Source organism: Phyllobates terribilis, unplaced genomic scaffold (genome assembly GCF_046119375.1).
Source record: "Phyllobates terribilis strain yellow unplaced genomic scaffold, ASM4611937v1 Scaffold_3__8_contigs__length_932513732, whole genome shotgun sequence".
In the NCBI taxonomy this organism is placed as follows: Eukaryota; Metazoa; Chordata; class Amphibia; order Anura; family Dendrobatidae; genus Phyllobates; species Phyllobates terribilis.
In genome coordinates, this window is record NW_027362763.1 from 739,886,512 (window position 1) to 739,900,521 (window position 14,010).

The 14,010-nt window shown below is 40.8% G+C and overlaps 1 protein-coding gene across 3 annotated transcripts in view; it reads right to left on the bottom strand.

Moving 5' to 3' along the window:
* Window positions 1-425: 425 nt before the first annotated feature.
* The window catches only part of ASB3 (ankyrin repeat and SOCS box containing 3), a 168,603-nt gene continuing 155,018 nt past the window's right edge, over window positions 426-14,010 (bottom strand). For all 3 annotated transcript variants that reach the window (XM_073672125.1, XM_073672124.1, XM_073672126.1), the window contains exons 10-11: window positions 7,591-7,718; window positions 426-935 (exon numbers count right to left, since the gene is read on the bottom strand). In XM_073672125.1, the coding sequence (XP_073528226.1) occupies window positions 718-935; window positions 7,591-7,718 (346 nt within the window). In that variant the 3' untranslated portion in view covers window positions 426-717. The remainder of the gene's footprint in view (window positions 936-7,590; window positions 7,719-14,010) is intronic.

Below are 14,010 nucleotides of genomic sequence, written 5' to 3' on the forward strand. Positions count from 1 at the left end.
ATGGAGGAGGCTGATGGACACGAGGGGACACATGCTCATCCATCAGCAGCCAGGAGATCTGTGCAGTCAGTAAGGAAAGCAGCACTAACAAGAGCAGGAGGAGAACCTGTCATACCTACATATTAATAAGTGTCAGCAAAATGTCCTCCAACACATTTGTTACAATAAAGTGGACAACCCCTTTAAAGTGTGCACAACTTAGAATGAAGAAGGAAATCTAAAACCCATTATTCGATATCATACTTTTACATCAATTCTTTGTGTCAGTTTCCAGACATTCATTTCCACCCTACAGGGGAGCTGGACGCATTACGGCCCATCTAAAATGACAGTTATATTAAGATATAAATAAATCACACTACGAGGCCGGCAACATCTTTCATATTGGAATAAAACATAACAAAAGATGTGTCTGGAGTCAAGAACCATCTGAATTACATCTTCTGTTTGTGAAATGAGTGAAAACCTTGAAGCCAGTGAAAGGTTCGACAAATACAACAATGACGAGAGAACAAAGCATTTATACGGCACTTTTTACATATTTACATCTCCACTCCCTGCTCCGTAAATGGCAGATTTACATACGGTAGCAGAAAGTCTCAGTCCGGGACACAAGAACGGCTCTTTATAAAATGCCCATCTACAACAGTACACGGTAATGCAGTTCAGCCTAGAGCAGCGTATTAATGTCCAGTCAAGGTGATGTACGGATTTCCATCAATCACTTGCTTGAGAGATATTTTCCAGGTTATCCTCAAGAGAATCATCTTTTCTGGCAACACCGTAGTGATGTAGCACATCAGAATACTGCAGATAATCTTGAAGGCAGACAGGAAGAGGCAGCTGAGATATGAATTTATTAGACCGTAAATGCTCAGTTTTCAAGAGGGAGCGGATTTGAAGCCGACAGAGATGCATCAGTGACGGGAGGGATGCTGTGCGGTGGGAGACAAAAAAGAAAAAACATTTTGAGAGGCAAATAAAACTTTGTGGAGTGTTTCAGTAAGCTACAGGGTGTGATCAATCATGGCGCAAACATTTTGGGGCACCAGCACACACAGCAGCTAAAGTTGGTCATACACATAATAGCATGATAGACCGACGGCTGTCTATCCTGACTCCCCCCATCCACATGATCGTTCTGCTCAACTGAACGGAGAAAGCTGCTGCCAAATGACTCTGGCAGTGGCTTGTCTTCTGAAGAACAAGAGAGTCAGGCGGTAAAATTCAAACTGCCCGACCTTTATCTCGACCAAATGTCTTCTGTCGGTGGAAAAATTAGAGAGGTACCTATACACATCAGACCGACGACCAATCCCGACAATATCAGCGAGTTAAGACGACTTTAGCCTAATGTATATGGTGCCTTTAGAAAAATCCATATGTCTTGTATTTTCTGCAGAATTCACCCCATGCATGAAAAATCCACAATGAAAATCTACATAAAGAATTGACATATTGTAGAATTCAAAATCCAAATATCAGGTAAACTTATGTGTAGAAAATGTAATCTAATTCGTTTCTGTATTATGCTGCACACAAATCCATGATGTGTGCATTTCTCCTAATTCTGACAGTGTAACCAGTGCAACACTTGCGCTCCACTGTTGTGAAAAGATTTTTTTCAATCCAGCAATGCGAATTAAAAGCAAAAATACTTTATTATGACTTCATTAAAATAGTAGCATGGGCATAAAATATATATCTGATGCGTTTCGAGTCTAGCAGACGCTTAATTGCAGATTTTTTTTCTATATTACTCCACTATTCTTAAGTTACTAATACTGGGGAGCATGCAGGCTTACTGCGGGAACTTATTTGGTCTACTATGCACCCAAGTTGGGTACATTTGTAGGTACTTGGTACAAGTGCATCCGTTTTATAGAAACTGATAGAATATGAAATAAGTGAACATTTACCCAGAAATTCTACGGATTGAAGTTCTAGGCACTCTGTGTGCCGCTATATATTACCTAGATGCGGTACTCTATAGTGGAGCTACATTTCCCTCAAAAGCATTACTGACAGTGGAGAAATCCTTAGTAAGGCAACATCCCATCCAGGATTGCATGATTCTTTATTTTCTATTGTCTAATTTTGGCAGAGAAAAATCTTTTAAATGAAATTTGAGGTACATTATGAGCAAACATACTACTATGGCTGCCCATGCTATGTAAACTGAAGCTTGTACAGAAGTTTAATATAGCTGTTGTAGGGATGCAGCTGGATAAGTCCTGAATGGGAGATGTGTGTCACCGAGGTGGTTAGCCTTGGTGATGTGAAGCTGGAGAAAGGCTCCAGCAAAGTAGGGCCCGTATTTTTGGGTCCGGGTTTTAGGAGCGCTGGGAAGAGCTGGGTGGGACTGGCTGTTCCCATAACGCCACTCCGGGGTTTGAACATCCTATTAAAGGCAGCTCAGCTGCCTCAGAGGGTGTTGTGTGTGTGGAGGTGAAAAGACCTGTTGTGTACTGGTCAGCCTCTGCTTAAGGCTGACTAAGTTTGGATTTACCTTTGACCGGCTGAGCCTGCTCTGTGAACCGGTATCTTGCACTGTTCTGATAATTTCTTCCCATTTTTTTCCCAAAGACAAAGCTGTTTTGTTTAGTGAACTGGGACGGTTTATAGACTTTTAATAAACCATTCACTGTTTGAACATGAGAACTTGCTGCCTGTGTCTTCCTGAACCACTGGCAGAAAGAGTGAACCCCCACAATGTATGAGTCTACAGTCCTATAATTTGTGTTCTGTATTAATTTTCTTTGCACCTAATTAGTCATTTTTCCTTGTATTAGATCTAACCAGAGGTCAACTTTCAAAGTTCTTTCATACAAGTGGAATTTATATATTTTTTTCTATGATTTTTCCAATATGGGATTGCTAAAGCTTGTTTCATTCTTTATGATAAAAACTGGATATGGATAAAATTTTTTCATGGTCCGATATGCAGACCTGAACTGAACTCAACAGACTTATACAAGCCTACGAGACTGTCGGGTTCGGGCTCGGAGACCTGCAGGCGGTCTGGACATTGTGGTTCGTACTCGGGATCGTAAATGTCAGACATGTGAAACCGGCCTTAGGCAGGGAAGTTATTATCCTGGCTCTGGCTATACGTATTCTGCTTTGTACAATTGATAATTTGGGATTTAAACTAAATGTATTAACATTTTTATTGTAAAACCCATGAATGCCAACCCTGTATCCTGCTACTTTCAATTATCCTCAACGTTTGCGGTTGAGAAGGCACCAGTGCCACTCTTCTCATTCACCTTTATCCTTTCATGACACTGCTGGCTGAGTACACATCAAAAGAAAATTCAAAGCCTCTTGCTTCATCCATCACCTCCTCAATAGATATTTTACATAAGGATTATATTTCATTCTCCATCTTCATTTTTTTTTTTCCCCGGAGGATTACAGTGTGAATACATTTATAAAGTTTTGGACTGGCTGTTTGCAAGTATTAGACAGTCTTTAACTGAGCAGTTACAGTGTGTTCTTATAGGAGCCAGGAGATTTATGATTGTCAAGCTTGTTATACAAGCTCCAGCTCCTCGCTAACTTTATGTGCTGACAGGAAACATTGGAAATCATCATTTATAAAGTCTGTCAGTGCTGGACTGTAAAAAGAAAAAAAATAATAAAAAAGAAGAAAAATTCCAATCCATTCTATTTTTAACCAAAGCAGTTCTGAAACTTTTAAGACTTTTGTGAAAAGTTTAAAACTTAAAGAGTTCCAGTCACCTAGACAGAGCAGATAATCTGTAAGCAGCAAAGCATCATTTCTTCTCCTGTGAGTCTTGCAGTCTGTTCACATAGATGTGCTGGAATTATTCACTGTGGGTCAATAGCCTGAGATATTTTGAGATTACCGCCCCGATTCATCAAAAAGTTTTTTTCAAGAAATCTGGCGTAATACTGTTTGAAATGTCGTAACTCACAATAGCGCAAAAAAAAAAGAAAAAGATTTTTGATGTTTTCACACCTGTTCCGCCAACTTTTTGAAAAGTGGGATAAGCTTAACGGAAAGGGGGCTTGGCTGAGACTGGTCTGTAAATCCACCAAAAAATTAAACCACAAATATGGCATAAAGTAAGAGAGGAATGTAATTCAATTCTCAAGGAGGTGCATGGCAGCTGAAGGACGCGCCAAATTCATTAAGAGGCACCTCTTACTGCAGTCAGCAGTCATCGACTGGCATGCAAACCACCAGTCTTAATGAATCAGGGCCTATGTGCCTAAAGATGCACGCTTAGGCCGGGGTCACACAAGCATAGATTTTCACATACGAGAGAATTGGATTGATTAGGTAAATGACACTCAGATAAAACTCTGATCAGAGTCAGCATAGTGTGATGTCATTTTCTCAGATGAGAGAATCATACAACAGGTGAGAAGATGGAGAGCAAAATTTCTCCATCTTCTCCATTGTGTGAGTCTGTGGAAATCGGACAGCACTCAGACCACGTGCCCATAGACTTGAATGGATGCGCGTGATCCGATTTGCGCAGAAACTCGCAGCATGCTACAATTTTTTTCTGCATGAGAAAATAATCGCAGATCTGCACTGCCCTATAGTTTAACATTGGTCCGAGTACTATCCGCTAAAACATTACATAGCACTCGTCCGATGTATGTGCTCATGTGAGCAAGACCTTATCACAACAATACCATAACCCGTGGTAAACTGCATGCATTGCATCGAATCTGACAGATTAAAGGCATCCAGGAGCAGCTGTCAAAAGGATCAAACAAGGGGGACAAAGAATTATTTGGTCTACATTGTAGCAGAAATTCTGTTCTGATTGGCAGGAGGAAAATAAACAATGGAATTTAGTAGCAGTAAAGTGGATGCAATTTTAACAAATTTTATTTACCGGCTGTTGCAAATTTCCATGCAAAAATAAACCTGAGTGGATTCTTCAATCTTCAGCACATTGATTGCTGTGAAATCGTTGCAGATTTTAACCATTGAGCACAATGTATTTGCAGCACATGGATACTTTATTGGTAAACCTAAATTCACGCTTTGTTTTGTTTTTGGCGGATCTGCTCGAGAATCCTCCTCAAAGACCACATTAGAAACGCTTAGAAAATTCCTACTCATTTCCATGTGAAATCCACTTCGTTGTTCATGTGAGAAGTTTTTTTGAGCCTTTTTTTTTTTGAAAAACACCCGGGTGGAAAATAAAACTGGGGAATAACAGTTCATTAAAGGGATTTTGATGGAATCAGCTACAAACATGGAAGTGACAAATCAAAAGGCTGCAAATAAACCTTGAAGAAAAATTTTCTTACAAAACTCTTTAAAACCACTACAGGAAAAGAAAAACTCCTCTAAAAAGGAGTGGTTCCTGAAGAGCTATCCTCTTGAAATATCGATGTAAATACTTTTATGCCCAAAAATAACAAAAGTATTCTAGGAGTGATACCTTTATTAGCTAACCAGAAGAATTACTGTATGTTTGCAAGCTTTCACAGACCAGAGGCTCCTTCTTCAGATGGGTTTACAAACAAATGATTGAGACAGGAGAACAACACTTAAACGGGTTGTGCCACCATAAAGAATACATTTAACCAAGCAGAAAAGGTGGAAATAAATGGTTTTGTAATTTACAGTTATTAAAAATGATGCTCTATTCAAAAAACAAGCTTTCATCTTCTGAAGTATTCTCCCTAGTGCCCCCTGGAGTTATTCCATTCCGTTTTGCCAGTGGCCGATCACCTGGTCGAGCTTGCACAGTTCCTGTCATCATAAGAGGTCCCCCAACTCCCCACCCCCAGTGTGCACAATGTATTCTCCCTCACACAGGTCTGATAGCGCAGGGAGCATATTGCTGAGAAGCATGGAAACTTCCCCGCTCACACAAGTCTGTGAAGCAGAACGATCTCACCCAGAGGTCAGACCTGTGTGAGAGCAGGTGGAAGATTCACTGACATGCTTCCGTGCTTCTCAGCAATTTGCTCCCTGTGCTCACTGTCAGACCTGTGTGAGGGAGAATACATTGTGCACACTGGGGGTGGGGAGTTGGGGGACCTCTTATGATGACAGGAACTGTGCAAGCTCGGCCAGCTGATCAGCCACTGGGAGGACGGAATGGAATAACGCAAGGGAGAATACTTCAGAACATAAAAGCTTGTTATTTTCTGAATGGAGCATAATTTTTAATAATTGTAAATTATAAAAACATTTATTTCCACCTTTTCTGCTTGGTTAAATGTATTCTTTATGGTGGCACAACCACTTTAATAGATATTACAATAGGACATTTGTGGATGGGGTGATGCTTCCTAAAGATAAGCCAAAGTTATAAAATTAAAGTTTTTGTTACAAATGGAGAGGTGATGGTAGTGAAAGCTTAGTGATCTGGACTCAGTCTGGTGGAGGTGTGAAAGGTGTCCACAAGACCAACTGAAGATCACTAAGCTATCACTGAGCAGTCTTCTGAACTTCCAGACATGCAAAGTGTACCTCTGAAGACGGGAAGAGTACTCCTGGCTACAGAGACGCAGTGACGCTGCCAAAATGAGCGGCGCACATGTGCAAGATTTGTATGAGCTGCAAATTATGTTATCATGCCCACAGGGGTGTTATGACATGGAAAGAGGACTGACTAGTCTGGGGAACTAACACCCCATCGACTAGTCAAAGCCCTCATTAGCATAGGAAACAGGGACATTATAAATGCTTTTTATAAACATTAATTAAACTGAATAGCATTATACAGGGCTGGTTAGGTTGGGAACTTAGTCATATGTATGTGAATGCTGCTGGGTTGGAAGGCATGGGGGACCTGACAGGTTCCCTTTAAATGTTTTGTTCTTGTCTCAGTAATTCATTTGTAAATTTGCCTGAAGAAGAAGCCTCAGTGCTCTGAAAGCTGCAAACATACTTTTATTGGCTAACCACAAGAATTATCACTCCTAGAATACTTTTGTCATTTTTAGACTTAAAAGTATTTACATTGATTATTCTGGCTAACAGGGTACCACAATATATTTTTTTTTATTGTACATCACTCTTAAAACATGAATCCTTTTTGAATGGCTCAAAAAACTCTACGTGACCGTAACGGAAAGCCTAGCTCTTACTTCTGTATCTTAGGACAGCTTTTAGTTCTCTAGAGTGGTTAATTACGGATTAACGTGTAAAAACAGTGCAACTTCATGCACGGGAGCAGAGGAGAGCAGCTTCAGACTACAAGGATAGGTTCCCCTGATTGACTATGAAGGTGGTGCCCACTTGAGTTATTTCAACGTTTTTTTTCGTCCGGGTTTCTGAATGTTGACGGCAAAAAGAGCTTTGCAAAATGGACTGATCTGGCACAGTCAATGGGTGAATCCTCAGGACACTTCTATCTCCGTGCACTCATCTGTACGGCTTCTTCTTCACTTAACTGTGCAGGCAAATAATACTCTTTTTGCTTGTAAAAACAGGGATGGTTATTTCAACCTAAAACATCGCCTTGAACCGGCTCTGCTGACACCGTGGCCCGCTGCGGTTTCAGAAAATGCCCTGAAGAGCTTTCCCCCCCCTGTAAACACTATAAGCCCCGGCACAGAGAATTCATCTGACAGTTGTTCTCTTACCGAAATGCTTTTGTGGCGTGAAATGTTTTGCGTGGGTGGACAGAAGCAACTCCACATCGGCAGGAAGCCTCTTCCAATTAGTGAACTCCAGTGTAAAATTAATAACTTCGTTATTTGCAAAAAAAATCCTGCACGATAAAAAAAATAATAATTGTAACAAGATGTCATACACCGTCCTGTAAATACACAGTAATTATTTCTCTACGTGTTGGTAAGATCACTCATCGAAATAACACATATGGTCAAAGCACTGACTGGGAGAAAATAAACAGAATAAACTTATACATTTTATTGGACTCCATTAAGTGTTAGCACATTGTCGTGTCAAAAGACTTTTTGGAGTACTTAAAAAAAAAAAAAAAACATTCTCATCCTTTCATATACAATCTGTAGCATGTTCTCGCTGCCCTCATCCTCCACAAGTTAAAACTACTTTTGGTGCACAAACCAACATAAATACAGTGGGTACGGAAAGTATTCAGACCCCTTTACATTTTTCACTATGTTTCATTGCAGCCATTTGGTAAATTCTAAAGAGTTCATTTTTTTTCTCATTAAAGTACACTCTGCACCCCATCTTGACTGAAAAAAACAGAAATGTAGACATTTTTGCAAATTTATTAAAAAAGAAAAACTGAAATATCACATGGTCGTAAGTATTCAGACCCTTAGCTCAGTATTGAGTAGAAGCACCCTTTTGAGCTAGTGCAGCCATGAGTCTTCTTGGGAATGATGCAACAAGTTTTTCACACCTGGTTTTGGGGATCCTCTGCCATTCTTCCTTGCAGATCCTCTCCAGTTCCGTCAGGTTGGATGGTGAACGTTGGTGGACAGCCATTTTCAGGTCTCTCCAGAGATGCTCAATTGGGTTTTGGTTAGGGCTCTGGCTGGGTCAGTCAAGAATGGCCACAGAGTTGTTCTGAAGCCACTGTTTTGTTATTTTAGTTGTGTGCTTAGGGTCATTGTCTTGTTGGAAGGTGAACCTTCGGCCAAGTCTGAGGTCCAGAGCACTCTGCAAGAGGTTTTCATCCAGGACATCTCTGTAGTTGGCAGCATTCATGTTTCCTTCAATTGCAACCAGTCGTCCTGTCCCTGCAGCTGAAAAACACCCCCATAGCATGATGCTGCCACCACCATGATTCACTGTTGGGATTGTATTGGGCAGATGATGAGCAGTGCCTGGTTTTCTCCACACATACCGCTTAGAATTATTTTCCAAAAAGTTCTATCTTCATCTCATCAGACCAGAGAATCTTATTTCTCATAGTCTGGGAGTCCTTCATGTGTTTTTTGACCAAACTCTATGCGGGCTTTCATATGTCTTGCACTGAGGAGAGGCTTCTGTCTGGACACTCTGCCATAAAGGCCCGACTGGTGGAGGGCAGCAGTGATAGTTGATTTTATAGAACTTTCTCCCATCTCCCTACTGCATCTGTGGAGCTCAGCCACAGTGATGTTGGGGTTCTTCTTTACCTCTCTCACCAAGGCTCTTCTCCCACTATTGCTCAGTTTGGCTGGACGGCCAGTTCTAGGAAGACTTATGGTGGTCCCAAACTTCTTCCATTAAAGGATTATGGAGGCCACTGTGCTCTTAGGAACCTTGAGTACTGCAGAAATTCTTTTGTAACCTTGGCCAGATCTGTGCCTTGCCACAATTCTGTCTCTGAGCTCCTTGGGCAGTTCCTTTGAGCTCATGATTCTCATTTGGTCTGACATGCACTGTGAGCTGTGAGGTCTTATATAGACAGGTGTGTGCCTTTCCAAATCAAGTCCTATCAGTTTAATTAAACACAGCTGGACTCCAATGAAGGAGTAGAACCATCTCAAGGAGGATCACAAGGAAATGGAAAGCATGTGGCTTAAATATGAGTGTCTGACCAAAGGGTCAGAATACTTATGACCATGTGATATTTCAGGTTTTCTTTTTTTAATAAATTTGCAAAAAATTCTACATTTCTGTTTTTTTTCAGTCAGATGGGGTGCAGAGAGTACTTTAATGAGAAAAAAAATGAACTTTTTAGAATTTTAGAATTTACCAAATGGCTGCAATGAAACAAAGAGTGAATAATTTAAAGGGGTCTGAATACTTTCCGTACCCACTGTATGTTGCTGTGCCCATTCTCAATATCTATCTTGCAATACACTCTTTTTGAGTGAGCACTACAGGTTCTGGAACTTCCATTTCCTCACTTTAAAGAATGTATTGCCCCTGACATGGTTCCATGGCCTGAATTTAATGCCCATCTCTCTTTAATGCTTGTATGCAACTTACTATGCACCATTTTTGAGTGAGCAGTCCATCAGCATTCTGCCAACACTACAGGTGCTGGAACTTCCTTTCAAGAATGCATTGCTCCTCTCATGGTTCCATGCCCTGAACTGAATGGCCATCTTTCTTTTATGCCTGTATGAAACTTGCAATACACTCTTTTCGAGTGAGCAGTCCATCAACATTCTGCTAGCACAAGAGGTGCAGGGAATCCTTCCTCTCACTTTCCAGCATGCATTGTTCCTGCCATGGTTCCATGCCCTGAATTGAATGCCAGTCTCTCTTTTATGCCTGTATGGAACGTGCAATACACTGTTTTTTTGAGAAATCAGTACATCAGCATTCTGTCAGCACTACAGGTTCTGGAACTTCCTTTCCCTTACTTTCCAGCATGCATTGCTCCCGCCATGGTTCCATACCCGTCTCTCTTTTATGCCTGTATGCAACATGCAATACACTCTTTTTGAGAGAGCATTCCATCAGCATTCTGCAAATACTACAGGTGCTGGAAATCCTTCCTCTCACTTTCCAGCATGCATTGCTACTGCCATGGTTCCATGCCCTGAACTGAATGCCCGTCTCTCTTATGCCTGTATGTGACGTGCAATACACTCTTTTTGAGAGAGCAGTACATGAGCATTCTGCTAGCACTACAAGTTCTGGAACTTCCTTGTCCTCACTTTTCAGCATGCATTGCTCCTGCCGTGGCTCTATGCCCTGAATAGAACTCCCGTCTCTCTTTTATGCCTGTATGCAACTTGCAAAACATCAGAGTAGCAATTGAGAGACAAAGACCTGCTCCACTTCCTGTAAGCCTCGCAATTGTCTCTATTGTCAGAGACTGATTACTCAGCGAGGACAGGTTACTCAAAAAGAGAGGCATGAAGTGGCCAGTGGCAGAGTGAGTTTTGAGGGTTAGACAAATCTGTTTAAAAATTATGTTGTCTATTTATCACAATTTTCATCAAATGAGATTGAGTTGTCTAAAGGAACAGGAACCGATTAACCCGTGTTTATAAGCCAATAACTAGCAGCAGTGATTGGAGCTAATGTAGTACTGCAGAGGGTTCAATTTTCTAGGTGGGACAAAACAAAATAAAATACAAAAATTCTAAAAAATATTGAAAAATAAATAAATATATAAACATTTGGTATTGCAGCATTTGTAAAAGTCTGATCTATGAAAATATATCATTAACCCATAAAGTAAATTCTGTAAAGAAAAAAAAATAAATCAAAATTCCATCATTTCTGTTTTTTTGGTCACCGCTTCTTCCCAAAAAATGAAAAAATGCAATCAAAACGCTGCTCATACAGGTCCATAACAGAAAAATTTCATCGTCCTTGAATTTTTTGTTCCTGTTTTCCAATGCATTATATGGTAAACTGAATGGTGTCATTCAAAACTGCCTTTTGTCCCACAAACAATGAGCCCTCACATGGCTATGTGGACTGGTCATGAAGGGGCTAAAGCCTATATCAGTTTAAAAAAACTACCCTAGTAGTGGTAACCCTCACTTTTCAATTCCCTTTCCAAAGTCTGCGAGCCGTTTGAGCAGTTTAAAACCAATGAAGCTGCTTGGCTGAATGGCAGGATCACACACCAATTTCTGCTGGCACGCTAAGTACCGAAACTATCACTTTTAGTTTCCATAATTCATCGCAATCAGCATTGAAAAGAAAGTCACTTTACGCTTCAGAATGTGGTCTTTGAGCCAGTTTACTTAATGGGAGAGACAAGTGCAGATGAAAATTACTGAAGAATTACGGTCATATGAGCAGAGTGTATTTTGGATGGTCCCTTGTTGAGGACGACAGGAAGAAATCTGTATGCACAGAAAAAGGAGAATGGTATACAAGATTTTACATGGCCAAAGTCCACGCCTGATTTTATTACTGGTGGAATACTAGTCTTCAATGATGACAGAGGGACGTTTACTGGTCGGAGAGCAAAAAATGGTTAATACAATATATTATGAAATTGTAGATTTGCTAATGTAGAATTCAATTATTGGGGAAAAAAAAGAAACGATAGTGACCCTTTAAAAGGATGTGGACTCGCATGGCTCGGTTCACATTTCACAAATAAATACATGGTGACCTTTTCCCACAATATGTCTTAGTGTCTATTGGGGCTGATGCCTACGAGCTCCGCACACTAACTAGAAGTGACATCTGTCCTTTCATCTAGGCAATTGCCTTTTATTCAGAGATTTCTCGTACATTTCTGGTACATTGTCTGAGGACCACAATTGTCATGTAGCCGTCTACCGCAGCCACATACCGGATACTGACTGGACCTCTTGAGAAATTCACTTTTTATTTGGTCACTATGTTTATGGATTAAAATAAGTACTGATAGGGGGCACTGTTAGACTATAACCTAGACCTGCAGCTGATACAAGCAGTGAACCAGAAAGGCTGCAAGGGTTAAATACAAATAAGAATAGGGTATCTGCGCTGGTCTTGGTAGGTTAGAGGTACTAAAAAGGTGATGTAGGCAAATAGATAAATAAATATTTTATTAGATAATAAAAGGTATTGGCAAAAAAATTTTTTTTTAATAAAATTGTTTGTTAATTTAATTAACCATGATGTTGGCTGACCATTTGCAACTAAAAACACAATGCGTAGGGATCTTGCTTGGAGCGTGCTTCAAGAGGTTAATGGGTAGATAGCTTGAGGTAGGTGAGGAGGACCTAGAAGGGAAGGAGTTTATATAGGCCTATTACATGAGATTTATTTATCTACACCTTAGATTTTTAGAGGAATAGTACCTGTATTGAGGTATAGGTGTATTGTGGTGGATACTTCGGATCCGTAGGGATACTATAAATGAAAGTCTGTGAAGGCAAATAAACAATGAGGGAAACTGACCTTAGAATTGGGAGCTGGGTGTCTATTAAGTCAAGTATTACCTTGATTGGTAGAAGCTGGTGGAATATAGATCCAGGTAAGTGGCTGCCGGCTTTCCTGCGTGTCTAGATAGGGTTAAAAGTGGATTTTAGAAGAAAGTATACTGTTGGGGTATACTGACATAGTACTAAGATGGAAAATTACCCTGTGTTGGTGAGAGCACTATTGCACATGAGTAGCACCTTCTTGCTTGCTGTACTTGTATTAGCAAACTAGACTTTGTGCTGGTGCCAGGAGGAGCAAGAAAGGAATACTCTTTCTTGCTTCGTGGTCACTGTAAATTGGTGCCAGACAGGAGTAGGTGCATCTTGCTTGCTGCACTTGTATTAGTAAACTAGACTTTGTGCTGGTGCCTGGAGGAGCAAAAGAGGAATTACTCTCTCTTGCTTCGTGGTCACTGTAAATTAGTGCCAGACAGGAGTAGGTGCCAGCGTCTTGTTGCTGTCTACTTCTGAAGGTCAGCGGTGGTGTACCGTATGCTGGAGACCTACAGTTGAGGCGGCAGTTGACAGTGCAAGCACGTACCTTCTGATAGTTCAGTGCTCCGGTAGTGGCAGGCGCTCGGAGGTAGCGATACCTTCTTCCTGTTCGCGAGGACCTGCGGGACGTCTGGTCACGTGGTGTACGTGACGTAGAGTCACGTGGTGTCTCGCGGTGGATTGGGTACGGGTAGCACTGAGGACCTTTCCTACGCGTTTCGGATTGCACGGAATCCTTCGTCAGGGATGGTCCTTCAGTACTGAGTGCTTCCTTATATACGTAAGTACTCGGTCCTCCTAGTGCTACATTTAATTGGAGACAGACGATACAGGGTGGAGCTGATTGTCGTAGTTGTTTATTTGTTGACAAAAAACAGTATTTACTTGTGGTTAATACGACACACCCTAGGAGGTTCCAATGTGGTGCTAAAGTCTCCTATCAGATGTAGTTAACATAGATAATTAATTGTAGTCTGGGATCAGTGAATTATTGTAATTAGTTCCATTGTTCAGTTGAACGCAAAGAGTTTTATTTCACTGTTAAGACCTTTTGGTCTCAGTGAATTTAATTTGAAGATCCAGTTACTTTCAATTCGGGACATTTGGTTGATGTAATGACCTTGTCTCCAGTGTTTCTGGACAATTTGGATGCCTGTGATTTTTATACCTTTGATTGAGCCTTCATGTTTGTCCGCAAAGTGTTTGGAGAGGGGGTGTTTCGGAAATTTTGTCCGTATATTCCTTAGATGTTCGCCC